Here is a 13,432-nt window from a genome sequence, read left to right as displayed (position 1 = left end):
TAAAAAGGAACAAAGTACTTATACATGCTGCAACGTGGATGAACCTTGAAAACATTACGCTAAGTGAAAAAAGCCAGAAGCAAAAGACCACATATTACATGATTCCATTTATGTGAAATATCCAGGACAGGCAAATCTATAGAGACACAAAGTAGATTAGTGGTTGCCTAGGGCTGGAGAGGTTAGGAGAAAAATGGGGAGTGACTGCTAATGGGTAGAGAGTTTCTTTACGAGGTGATGAAAATGTTCTAAATTGATTATGGTGTGGCTGCACAACTCTGTGAATATACCAAAAACCACTCAGTTACACTTTAAATGAGTAAATTTCATTGTATGTGAATTATATCTCAATGAAACGTTATCAAAAAAAACTTACGAGCTGAGTTTTTGTAATAAACTTTCTCCATCTTTTATTCAGCCTCCTTAGTTCTTTAGAAATAGATGATCCAACTTCATCATTGCTGACTTGAATTAAGAAATTTCCCACTTCATTTAAAGTAGTATGTTCCAGATTCCATTGGGATAGTGTCTCAAAGGGAACCTACACAACATATAAGCAACATAATATTTTAATGCCATAATATTTATCTTTCTATTTTCTATAATAGATCTTTACCAAGGTTGATTCTAAGCAAAAGTAAGTGTGAGGTTTTTGCAGAGACTCTGACCCTCCCTTAGGGGACTCCCCCATCTCTATTGGTCCATCTCTTCATCCGTAATCACTAATTGGCAGGCACCAGCTGTCTGTCATCACTCCCGGTCCTGGCCCTCTAGGAAGCATCTGATCTTCTATCTTTCTACTACGTGGCTGATGAGCTTAGAGCAAAGGTTCTCAAACGTTTCCAGTTCTTGGCACCCTTAATGTCTCAGTAATTTTTAATGGATTCCTTAAGCCAGAAGAATTACCTAACAGTCTCATTTTTAAGTAGTCAGGTCCAAAAAACTTAGTAGTAATTTGCATGGTGTCCAACAGACAGATGTTGCTGTAACTCCCTCGAAATTTAAATTATCTTGAGAGTTCTCTTTGGCGGCTCAGGGCACCTCAGCACAGAGTTTGGGAATTGCAAGGCTTAACTTGTTGTTTTTCTCAGAGTTACGTGAATTTTAATAAAAGACCTTTAAAGACAGAGCTGTTGAAAGCCAAAGGTTTGAATTTCTAATCTCAATACAGGCAACAAGGAAAAGGAATGACTTCCTAACTCCTCACTCACACTTACCACAAATTTTACTTTCATATAAACAGCCTATTTTTTCCTGAGTAATTTTAGTTTCTATTTGGAAAATATTTCATCTGAGAGCCTACCTATATCCATTTGCAATAGAGGAAAACAAATGAAAGAAAGAAAAACTACCCCAGGGAATAATCATAAAATAGACTATTACACAAATAAATGAAAAAAAAAAAATAACATGGAAATTTCTTCCACACTTCTCCACATAAGTCTAAGGTATTTCATTTTTCCTTATCCAGAAACCCAGGAAGGTTTTAGAGCTGAAAAGTATTCACCCAAATGGAAAAATAAAACTTTTTAAAACAGCAACTTATTTTAAATGTGTCTATAAGCTGTAGTCTTTTATTTCCTTTCCAAAGAACTTAGCAATATATCTTCCAAAAGCTATACTGTGTGTGAAAAGTACACCCCAGTAAAGCTCTGCATGCGTGTGTGTGTGTGTGTGTGTGTGTAAGTCAAACCTATAATGAGGAGAAAACTTCCTTTTGAAAATTATATTAGGAAGAAACTAAACTCTCTCCAAGACCTCGAAGAATTTTTCCAACAGTCAGGCTTATTCTTCTCTGGCCTCTCATTTTTGGATTGAAAACGAGGGTCTGCAAACAAAATGGAAAAAAAGAAAAAAACATGTACAGTTGAGCAGGTGCCCTGAGCCTGCAAATACCTCGGTAACTTGTTCCTTCTTTGTCTCCTCAAAACAAGCCTTTAGGGAGCGAAGCTTCTCCGCATAAGCAGCCCAGGATGCCAGGACTTCTTGTAGAGTAGACTTCACATCGTATATATTTTTTCTAGACATACAGACATTAGATTCCACCATCGCATATTGTTCACTAATATTCTGATATTCTCCAGCTATAATGTTAACAAAACAAGAAAGTAATCTTAGAAAAGATTTATTAATAAAATAATACTAACAAAAATATTTGCATATTAACAGTAGCAGAATAAATATACTCTGATATTAAATGTGATTGCAAGAATTTTCCAAAGAAAACACATAAGTAAAACCAATTTCTAAAACATTAAAGTATAAAGAAAGTGAAACAGACAAAATGCTATTTTTAAGTGATATTCATGCCATCAAAAAGTAACTGTATAGCTTTACCCAAATTCTTATGAATTTCTCCACATTTCTGAAAAGAAGTTTCAAGTTGAGCTAGGAACTCTTTTTCTTCAATAAATTTCTGGAAGAAAAAGGAAAAAATGCATATTGATAGATTTTACTTTTAAAAATGTGCCAAGAAATCCAGATAGAGACATATAAACATTGAAGAAGCACTTAGGTGGCAAAATTTCTTTAAGGCGTTAATACTACAATTTGGGTAAGAAAAGAAGAGCAGGTCATGAAGAAAGATAACCTCTAGGAGACATAAGTATGAGTATGAACACTGCCTAGGTCAGAGACCTGACGAAGTTTATCCAAATGTGGTGATATGGTTCTGTAACGGTTTTCCTCTCACAGGAAAAGGCAAGTTAAGTATTACAGCAATGTCAAAATCTCCCACTTCACATATTTATTAATATTGCATAATTTGTATCAGTTTCTCTTATTTCACATTTTATTAATATTGAATGATTTTTTATTAGATATATTAGAGTACGTTATAAATAGATGCCATCTATCACACGAAAACATCTGAGAAACTACCATTAACCAAACTTTTACGCGCCCTCTGCAAGTAAATTCTGCTATGGAAAAAACACTGAGCTAATTAGAAATTCATATTTATCATACACTTATTACGAGCAAGAGTATGATTATTTAAATGTAAAAATGAAAAATCAAAGAAAGCAAAAGAAATAAAAATATTCAAAATCTAGTCTAGTTTACAATGATGCTTCCTTTTCAGAGATGTACAGTGTTTAAATCATATATTGTAAATAAATCTCTCTTCATCATTTCATGTACTAAAAATTACAATCTTGGATTTTTCTCTTTTTCCCTCATTCTAAAAGGAAGGAAACAGAAAGAAGGATAATAAGGTCTAATTGTAGAAATGACATTTTTATGATGCTTTAGTTTTAATTTAGAAGTGAACACATATTTAAACAAATTTGTAACATTTTTTACTACAAATTACATAGATTTATATATGATGTATAATATATAAATAGATTATTCATATCCTCCCCCCAAAAACCTCAAGAAAAAAGGTACCATTTTTCCCACTCTTAAAACTTAAGAAGCTAAGGGGCTGACCCCGTGGCCAAGCGGCTGAGTTCACACGCTCCGCTTCAGCAGCCCACGGTTTCACCGGTTCAGGTCCTGGGTGCAGACACGGCAGCGCTCATAAGGCCATGCTGAGGCGGCGTCTCACATGCCACAACTAGAAGGACCCACAGCTAAAAATATACAACTATGTACCAGGGAGCTTTGGGGAGAAAAAGGAAAACTAAAAAATATCTTTAAAAAAAAAAACTTAAGCTAAGATTAAAATGTTCTAAGAAAAATTTAATTTTTGAATTAAACTAGGAATCTGAGTGGGAAAAAGGATTAAACAAGATGTCCAGTAAGTGAAAGTAGGAATTTCTAATGGAAATAACATTGAAACTTTCTCTATGTAGTTAATTAGCTCGGTTAACTCAATCTCCCCCGGGCTGATAAACAATGCTGTTTTTTCTTTCTTACTTTTCCTAATGTCTGCTATTTGACTATCCGTAATTCTTTCCTCTAGGCAATATTTGAGCTAATGAAAGCTACCAAAAAAAATCCATCTCAAAACCTAGAGGTAAAGGGAAATTGCACCAATAAAAAATGCAAACCCAGCACCCAGACACGCAGAATAGTTGTGTAAGACACGACACAGAACAGCTTACGCGCCAGTCTTCCAGAAGAAATTCCACAGATTCTTTGCTCCCGTATTTGCTGTTCCAAACATCCAGTTTTGATTTCACTTCATCTAGCAAACCAAGAACTGAGCACTTATAGTAATGAAATTCTAGAAGTGGAATAAATTTTTTCCCCGAAATGTTGTTGATTCTGGAAAATAGCGCAGGTTTTAGAATCTTACTTAATAGTATTGGCCAAATGTGAGATATCTGTTTGGCATTTTAAAAAAACATTGGGCCTTTAACTTTTCCTTTAAACACATGGAACTCAGATGTACTTTTAAATATTTTTTTTTAAACAAAGCAAAACAAACATTTTGGCTAGATATAAAACAACTATTTCTAAGGTGAAAACATCTAACAGAACAGTTTTCTGAAGGAATTATTTCACTATTGAGAAATCCTACAATAAAATGCTGACCTCCAAAATATTTTACTTAATTTGAAAACTTCTGTATAACTTAATGCCACTATAATTTTTTTTTATTGAGTTATTGATAGGTTACAATCTTGCGAAATTTCAGTTGTACATTAATGTTTGTCAGTCATGTTGTAGGTGCACCACTTCACCCTTTGTGCCCACCCCCCACCCCACCTTTCCCCTGGCATCCACTAAACTGTTCTTGGTCCATAGTTTTAAATTCCTCATATGAGTGGAGTCATACACAGATTATCTTTCTCTTGCTGTTAATGCCACTATAATTTAAACGTTTATGTATTAAAACAGCTTTCATTGTTAGGCTAACACTCTTTTATTATCATTCTAATAAGTTGCTTATCATTAATGAGAAAAGAGAAGACATGGACAACCATCAATTAAATAATCTCTATATTTGTATTCTAGAGTTGATAAAGCGTCCTTATATACTTCCTCCCATTTCACTCAGCATCCTTGTGAGACATGAACAGGGTGATTATCATTATCCTAAATTTACAAATGAGGAAATATGCTCAGAAAAACAGAGGAACGTGGCCAAATCCAAGACACGGAGCTCAGTTTCTGACTCTAAGTCCAGAACTTACTCCACCACTGCATTCTACTATCCAATGAAAAAGGAAATATGTTAGCATGATATGTCACTATTACATAAAACATGAAGATATTATTACCAAGATTGAAAAGAGAATACTTGTCAGGAATTACTTAAAAATCTGTACTTTGCAGTGCACGGTCCCTATAGGCCCGTGTTAGTGCTCAAACACGAATGGTAGGAGCAATTGTGAAATGGGAGAGTTACACACCGTCTTTTCATTTCCTCCAGTTTGTTAGGCGGTACCAGTGGTAAATGTTTTTCATCTCTATTTTCAAATGCCAGGAGAGTATTCAAATGACAGTCAAATTTATCCATCAGACTCTGAAAAGAAATTTAGCATGACATGAACCAGATTTACTGCCAAACATTGTAATTGAGGGTTTCTTAATCCCATTTGCTCTGTGCATACATTGTATCCTTTTTCAAAAAAATCATAAAGCCCCTTTAGTTTTTTTAAACTAAGATTTTGTGAATAAATATTTTTATCATAAATGTTTTAAACTTTTACAAAATTTAAACATTTTACAAAGAGGCAGACGGCAGTTTCTTTGGTAAAAGCATTATCAAAATCGTTTGTTTTCTAATGTATTTTCCATTTCTTTGTGGGCTCAAATGCTATAAATCTCACATATCAAATTCTTTCATGCCATTTTAGTGAGAACTCAATCTCCCACATTTTAAACCCATCTCCCCCCTCTTTTGTTAGACTTTACAGCTGCTTTAGAACTTACTGGACTCTCTTCTTATTGTTTCAACCTTAAACTAGCACAATGCTCACGAAGAATGTGAAGCTGTCTTCCGGATCCCAAAAATCCCTGGGAGAATCAGTCTAAACCAACTTCAAATACCCACTATATTTCTTTCCCTTCTTTCTAGGAAAAAGTCTTCCTCAAGAACAGCTCCCAACAAAGTGAAGATTTTTTCCATATTTCTTTTTCTTTGCCAACCTTGAATAAAGTAATTTTCTCTTGTATTAGAGCCATGGCTTCAGAATAATCCTGGAAGGCTGGCAAATCTTCATCTATAAGCTCCTCCACCTCATGGAGCCAAGCTTCGATTTGATGGAGGGGCAACGGCAGGTCATCATTCAGCTTCATTTTCCACACATTAATCTGAAAAAACGGAAGGCATCCTTCAGTAGAACTCTTCTGGTTTATTGCTTCACACACAGCATGTTTAATTCTTTAAAGTTTCTCTGACCCATTAGTCAGGGAAATCTTTATCAATGGGTAAACTTCTTAGTTCTAAGTATCATTTAGCTACCTGCTGATCGAGAGGATAATTTGTTTAAAAGCTATAGGAGAAGCAGGCACAAAGGTAAAAACAAATGTTTTGATAAATCTGTAATCAGCTATGAGCGGAAAACTAGAAATATTTAAAGCACCCCTCCGAGCAGAGGTACACTATCGTACTGAATGACCACCGTTTGAAATGCTGTGTGCCCTTGTGTTCTCTGACATTACAATTACACCTCTCACACAGATTTATAGATTATTTTCCTCACTAGCCCCAGTCGTATATTCATATTAGGTATCTCTACCATATCTCCTGAATATCTGTCCTAGACCAAAGCCCCCCACAATCCAGGCAACTTCCTCCTTCCTCAGCCTTCCCACCACTCCCTACGCGCCCACACGAGTCTCACAAATGCCGACTACTTATTTCCCCAAACATTGACTGCACTCCCAGGTCTTCGCTCTTGCTGCCCCTTCTACTTGGATTATCCCCCTGCTAAGCACCATTAAAACTCACTCACGCACACATTCATTCATTCAATCATTCATTCATTGAGCAAACATTTACAAATAACCTATTGTGCTAAGAGTTGGGCATAAAGAAATAGAAGGCTTCCGGAGTGGAGAGGGGACACGTGGTGGTCACACACCACAGAGTACCAGAGCACCATGCAACAGTTAGACACAAATTAGATGTACATACACGGCAACGTGGAGGCACCTTAAATATATGCGCTCAAAAACGAAAGTAAGAAAGAGAGTAACATATAACATCAATTTAACAGATTAAAAACACATGGATACATAAGTACAATACGTATTTTGTAAGAACACAAAAAACAAAAATGTCCACGTTAAGCACATCACAATGGCGGCCAAAAGAGAAAGAGGAATGGAAGGAGGGTATGGGTAATAAAGGAGATAAATACACAATTAAACAAGTGAGTAAAAATAAGAGCAGGGTCTTGCCCAGACCCATGTGCCATGAAGGGAATAGTAAGTTTAACAAAACCCTCTACATCTGAGGCTCAACCAGATAAATAAAAGCCACAAGTCTTGCCTAAACGACCTAGTGGTGGAAGCAGACAAGTACACAGTTACAGCAAAGTGTAGTCAGCAGAACGGAGTCAGGCAGAGGGGCCGGAGAAGGACCCCAGAAAAACACCAAACTCCACATTGATGACCGCAATTCTTCAGCACAATAAAAACCCAGCTCCAAGGCCTCCTTTCCTGACAACTCCATTAGGAATGTGGCATTTTATTTGAACTCACATGGCTCTTTTATGTTCCAACGACACTCCTATGGAGATCAAGCACAAATCAAAATCTGGTTTTGTTTCTGTTTTTGTTTTTTAAAGATTTTATTTTTTTTCCTTTTTCTCCCCAAAGCCCCCCAGTACGTAGTTGTGTATTGTTAGTTGTGTACATTGTGGTGATATGATAGATGTTACTTTGTGAAAGGACTCTCACCATCTAGTTAACATATCATCACTTAACATAATATTTATCTTTTTTTTGTGAGAAAATTTAAGTTCTACTGTCTTACCAAATTTCAATGATATAGTATCATAAACTATAGTCACCATGTTTTACATTAGATCCTCAGACCTTACTCATCTTATAGCTGAAAGTTTGTACCCTTTTACCAACCTCTCCCTATTTCCGACACCCTCCAGCCCCAGCCACCACTTCAGTACTCTGTCTCTACGAATTTGGCTTTTTTTTTTTAGATTCTACATATAAGTGATACCATGCAGTATTTTGTTTTGCTTTAATTGCCTTGCAAGTTTATTTTCTGAAAAGTCATGGCAAAAGACAACTCTACAGTCTTAAATCATTAACTATATACCGTTAAGCCCCCAGTTGGAAAAGAATGGAAAAAATGTTTTCATTATTATGAATTTTTTTGTAAAGATCGGCACCTGAGCTAACAGCTGTTGCTAATCTTCTGTTTATTTATTTATTTATTTTCTTCTTCTCCCCAAAGCTCCCCAGTACATAGTTGTATATTCTAGTTGGGAGTGCCTCTGGTTGTGCTATGTGGGACGCCGCCTCAGCATGGCTTGGGTGCCATGTCCGCACCCAGGTTATGAACCGGTGAAACCCTGGGCTACCAAGGCAGAGTGTGCAAACTTAGCCACTTGGCCACGGGGCTGCCCCTATGAATTTTTAATATAAACAAGTTACTTGTGCTTTTATTATATCTGAATTACTTGTGCATCTGCCAAAAAACAAAAAATAAATCAGAAAATTGATAAATGACTAATAAAAGAGGCTAAGAATGATAGCTTTTTCCACAGCTGAAAGAAAGCTATGGACATTTTAAATGAAACCAAAAGTATGCTTTCTGACTCAGGCTGTACTCTGTGTAGCAGACAGCAGAAGAAAGACAGACTGTGATGTTTACCTTTCACTCCTCTCCTTTCTCTCTTAACATGGAAAACTGGTTCCACACTTTCTTTCTTAGTGTTGGAAATTACTTTTGGATTTGACTGAAAATTCATATAAGATCTTGTCAGGTCAAAATAACATAATGTTGTTATTTTCTATAGTAGGCTTAAAACAAAACCATTTACTACTGGGGGCCAGTGCCATGGCCGAGTGGTTAAGTTCTCGTGCTCCGCCAGGGTTCCGCCGGTTTGGATCCTGGGTGCAGACATGGCACGGCTCATCAGGCCACGCTGAAGCAGCGTCCCACATGCCACAACTAGAAGGACCCACAACTAGAATATACAACTATGTACTTGGGGGATTTGGGGACAAAAAGCAGAAAAAGAGAAAAAGAAAAAAGAACATTGGCAACAGTTGTTAGCTCAGGTGCCAATCTTTAAAAAAAACAGAACATTTACTACAATGCTGTGAGATATCTGTGTTCTCAAACAACTGAACCAGAAACGGTCTAGATGGTATGGACTTTTATATACCTGATAACTTTAAAATTAATGTCTCCTTTTGTCACACCAAGAACATGAGCTTCCCTCTACCTAAGGAGTGGATTTTCAAGCTACTATCAATTTGCAGCACTTAATCTTGCAAAATAGTTCTTTTTATGGTTTTTCTCATTATTTTGGGTAATTTTTCCAAGTCACGTTCAGCAAAATTAGGCCAGGTCACTGTGGCCTGGAAAAGCCTGAACTATACAGACACAATCTTCTTCCTCTCCTTCCATTTTGTCCAGGATTTGTAACAGAGATCTCCCGCCTTTCCCGGGGGCCAGTTTCAAAGCTGTGATGAGAACAGAGCTGAGAAGGCAGTGAGCACGGCGAGCGGATGGAAGGCATCTGCAGCGCACTAGTTCTCCCAAACTGGGTTCTCTCAAAGGGTGGCTCTTTCAAGCCACTACACCACCATTTAACACACTTCTTAAATGGTGTGAAAAATGTATTGTGAAAACAGACTGTCGCTCCTGACAGCCAACAGACTTGAGCAGAGATCTGCAAACTTTTCCAACACCAGAGAGTATTTTTGACTGGCAGATCATGCAACCTTTGTTGCGACTCTGTAAATTCACTTAAAATCATTTAACTATGCACTTAAAATGAATGAATTTTATGATATGTAAATTATACCTCAATAAAGATGCTGAAAAAATGAAGGCAAAATAGACATTTAGAGATCAAAGAAAACTAACAGAATTTATCACCCACAGACCTGCATTATAAAATAGGTTAAAGGAAGTTTTTCAGGCTGAAGGGAAATGAGTTCAGAGGGAAACTCAAATCTCAAGGAAGGAAAGAAGAATCTTGGAAATGGTAAATACTTAGATAAATATAAAAAGCCAATTTTTTCTCTTAATTTCTTTAAAATATACGACTGTTTTAGGCAAAACTTATAACATGGTCTTGAGGATTCTAAAACATATTTGTGTTATATAAATATTTATATATAAAGCAACTATAGCATAAAAAATGAGAGATAAACTAATCAATTTGACTGCAAGATTTCTACATGTTATAAGAAGTTGTATAATAACTAAGTTGTATAGCTCTAAGTAGGCTGTAAAAATTTTAGAATGTATATTGTAATCCCATTAAAAATATGATAAAGAGGTTGAGCCAAAAAGTCAATGGATAAATTAAAATGGGATTCTAAAACAATTAACATAATCTAAAACAAGGCAGGAAAAGAAAGAAGAGAGATAAAAAAACTGAATATACAGGGGAAAAAAGCATGAAACGGTATACTTAAAGTGAACCATATCAATAATTACATTAAATATTAACTGACTAAGCACTGCAATTACAGGGCAGAGATTGTCAGAGTGGATAAGAAAGCAAGATCCAACTGTATGCTGTCTATAAGAGACGCACTTCAAATATAAAGACTCAAATAGGTTAAAAGTAAAGGAAGGAAAAAGATGTACCATATAAACAGTCAGCATAAGAAGACTGGAGTGACTGCATTGATATCAGATTAAGCAGATATCAAGAAAAAACAATACCAGAGATAAATAAGAATATTTCCTAATAGTAAAAGCGTCAGTTCATCAGGAAGACACAACAATCATAAAGGTACACACCTAATAACAAAGTTTTAAAACGCATGAAGAAAAATTTAACAGAATTATAGAAAGGATTCTACAGATTTTAATAGCTTTCTCTCAGCAATTGACAGAACAACTGGACTAAACGTCAGTCAAGATATAGATAATCTGAACATTATCAACCACCTCATCTTAACTGATATTTATAGAATACTATATCCACTAAGTCTAGAATACATGTTCTTTTCAAGTGTAAATGGTATGTACACCAATAGACACCATATCCTGGGCCATAACACAAGTTTCAATAAATTTAAAATGATTGAAATCACATGGATGTATTCAGACACACATAAACACATTCATCCTTACACAGTTTCTCTGGGTTTGTCTCTACCCGCTTCCATCTATTGATACTGATACATGACACTGGGCCATGATAGAGAGGAGGCTGCTGTCAATCAGAATACAGATAATCTACTGTGGCAAACCAAGAATTGATGGCAAATATGAAAACTTTGGATAAGGCTACAATTTCTCTAAGCAGAATGTTATACATTCCTGTTTAGATATCAACCACTACCCAAATGAGACCATGGAGAAAATACAAGAACACTCTCCCCAACTTTCTGATGAGGCATCTACTCCATCTTTTACAGAATTTCTCGTCGAAGGCTAAAGTTCTCATCCAACAAAGCTGCCCCATGAAAATGTTCTTCTAATCAGTACGACACAGTAACCTGGTGGTTGAGGCCATCCCAGGCTTCTTTCATCTGTAACTGATCTTCATTCAGCTCATCCGGATTCCTTTTTACGGACAGGATGTCCAAAAAGGGTTTTTTTTCTTCATTGAATGACTCCAGAAAGGACAGCAAGCTCTACAATTAGAAGAGTATTTAAAGACTGAAATGTTTAAATTAGTTTATAAAATGTAATCTGCTGTTTTAACGTCTATAGCTGTAGGTTCTATTTAAATTTTAAATAAATATAAAATTCCCTGAATTCAGGATTTCTTTCTTCAGTGCACCCTGACAATTTGGGTGCCGTCACAGTGACATATATCCAGCTCGTATCTTGTACTGTTCAATTTCTACTAAAACGAAGCGGCAAGGTCACGCAGCTCTAGAGAACAAATCATGACGCCACATGGAAAATCTGAGTTTGTCTGTCCTCCCCAAATATGTGTTCACAACAAAATAAGAATGCGTGGAAGTGAGAATTATAGGACAGGAGTCATCATGTATAAATGGTTTTTGAAGCGTCTATGATTAACTGAGCTTGAGCCAATTCTCCCCAAGTCACTTTATACAGACTTTAGAAAATACTTTGTATCTGCCCTCAAAAATTTAATAAATAAAGGGGCTGGCTCCATGGCCTAAAGGTTCAGTTCGGCATGCTCTGCTTTTGCAGCCTGGGTTCAGTTCCTGGGCACAGACCTACACCACTTGTCGGCAGCCAGGTTGTGGTGGGTGTCCCACATACAAAGTAGAGGAAGATTAGCACACACGTTAGCTCAGGGCAAATCTTCCTCAAGCAAAAAGAGGAAGATTGGCAACAGATGTTTGCTTAGAGCAAATCTTCCTCAGCAAAAAAATTAAATAAATAAAGCTTTTCTTGGTTCACACTAGTGTGAAATATTTGTGTTTAAGAGTCATCAATTCCATAAATATTATTTAAAACACTATCCATAACTATTAGCAGTATTGTTAATTAAATTTTGTGAACAAACTGAGGGATCATTAATTTATTTTAATTCTTTCTGATAATTAATAACTTCATAAAGCCTTTTATTTAAGAACTCTGAATCTGTGGTACTTTACTAAATCTAAGACATATGAGAGCAAGGTACTTCCAGTAGACACTGAGCATCTTGTCAGTGAAAAGAAATCTCAGGCCAGAGCTAAGAAGGAAGAAGCACAAGGAGCCTATGCAGTTCAGATGGAAGGAAGATGAGAATGTCTGATCCCTTCCTTGCCTGATGGCTCCAAACCAAAAAGGATGGTGTGGACAGCAAGTCACACATCCGCTGAATGTTAGTGTTGGAAAGGCTGGATTCATCCACCTCTCACTTAACAGAGGAATGGAGGCCTAGAGGTGCTAATTGCCGTGTAGGCACATGACAGCATCTCCACTTCACTCAGGACAGAGAACTCGTGGGAGCACAAAGCTGCACAGACAGTGGGCTCTACAAAAAGGACTGTGGCGCCTTCACTTTGGCTCCTGTTAGTCTCTTCCAAGATGGTACAGGGAATAAATGCTTGCCCTAGAGAAGCATCAGGATGTAAAGAGAGCTAGGCTGCTATTCAAATTCCACCTCTTCTCAGTAACTACACAACCTTAGATAAATCACTTAGTCCCTCGAAGTCTTGTTGTCTTCATCTGTAAAACTGGAGTATCAATACCATACTCAGCAAGACACGGTAACATGTAAAATGCTTGTCAGCAAGGTGCCTGGTAGACAGCAAGTGTTCAATATGTGGCAACAATAACAGTTGTCACTATTCCCCAAAGGACCCCTTGGTTGAGGCCCTGTACTATAATTCTGGGATGGTTCCATTTCTGATTTCTTGACCTTTCTTTCATTCAATATTCATTCTGAAAAGTATGTTCTGCTCTAGA

At 36.6% G+C, this 13,432-nt stretch overlaps 1 protein-coding gene across 10 annotated transcripts in view; it reads right to left on the bottom strand.

Moving 5' to 3' along the window:
* Positions 1 to 13,432, bottom strand: part of SYNE2 (spectrin repeat containing nuclear envelope protein 2) — a 298,118-nt gene that overhangs the window by 198,530 nt on the left and 86,156 nt on the right. For all 10 annotated transcript variants that reach the window (XM_070513755.1, XM_070513754.1, XM_070513759.1 and 7 more), the window contains 7 exons: positions 11,554 to 11,691; positions 6,043 to 6,207; positions 5,304 to 5,416; positions 4,050 to 4,212; positions 2,338 to 2,416; positions 1,897 to 2,084; positions 377 to 541 (listed from right to left, as the gene is read on the bottom strand). In XM_070513755.1, coding sequence (XP_070369856.1) covers positions 377 to 541; positions 1,897 to 2,084; positions 2,338 to 2,416; positions 4,050 to 4,212; positions 5,304 to 5,416; positions 6,043 to 6,207; positions 11,554 to 11,691 — 1,011 coding nt within the window. The remainder of the gene's footprint in view (positions 1 to 376; positions 542 to 1,896; positions 2,085 to 2,337; positions 2,417 to 4,049; positions 4,213 to 5,303; positions 5,417 to 6,042; positions 6,208 to 11,553; positions 11,692 to 13,432) is intronic.

Source organism: Equus asinus, chromosome 7 (genome assembly GCF_041296235.1).
Source record: "Equus asinus isolate D_3611 breed Donkey chromosome 7, EquAss-T2T_v2, whole genome shotgun sequence".
Lineage (NCBI taxonomy): Eukaryota > Metazoa > Chordata > Mammalia > Perissodactyla > Equidae > Equus > Equus asinus.
The sequence above is the reverse complement of the archived record's forward strand: the minus strand, read 5'-3'. Positions and strand labels throughout refer to the sequence as shown.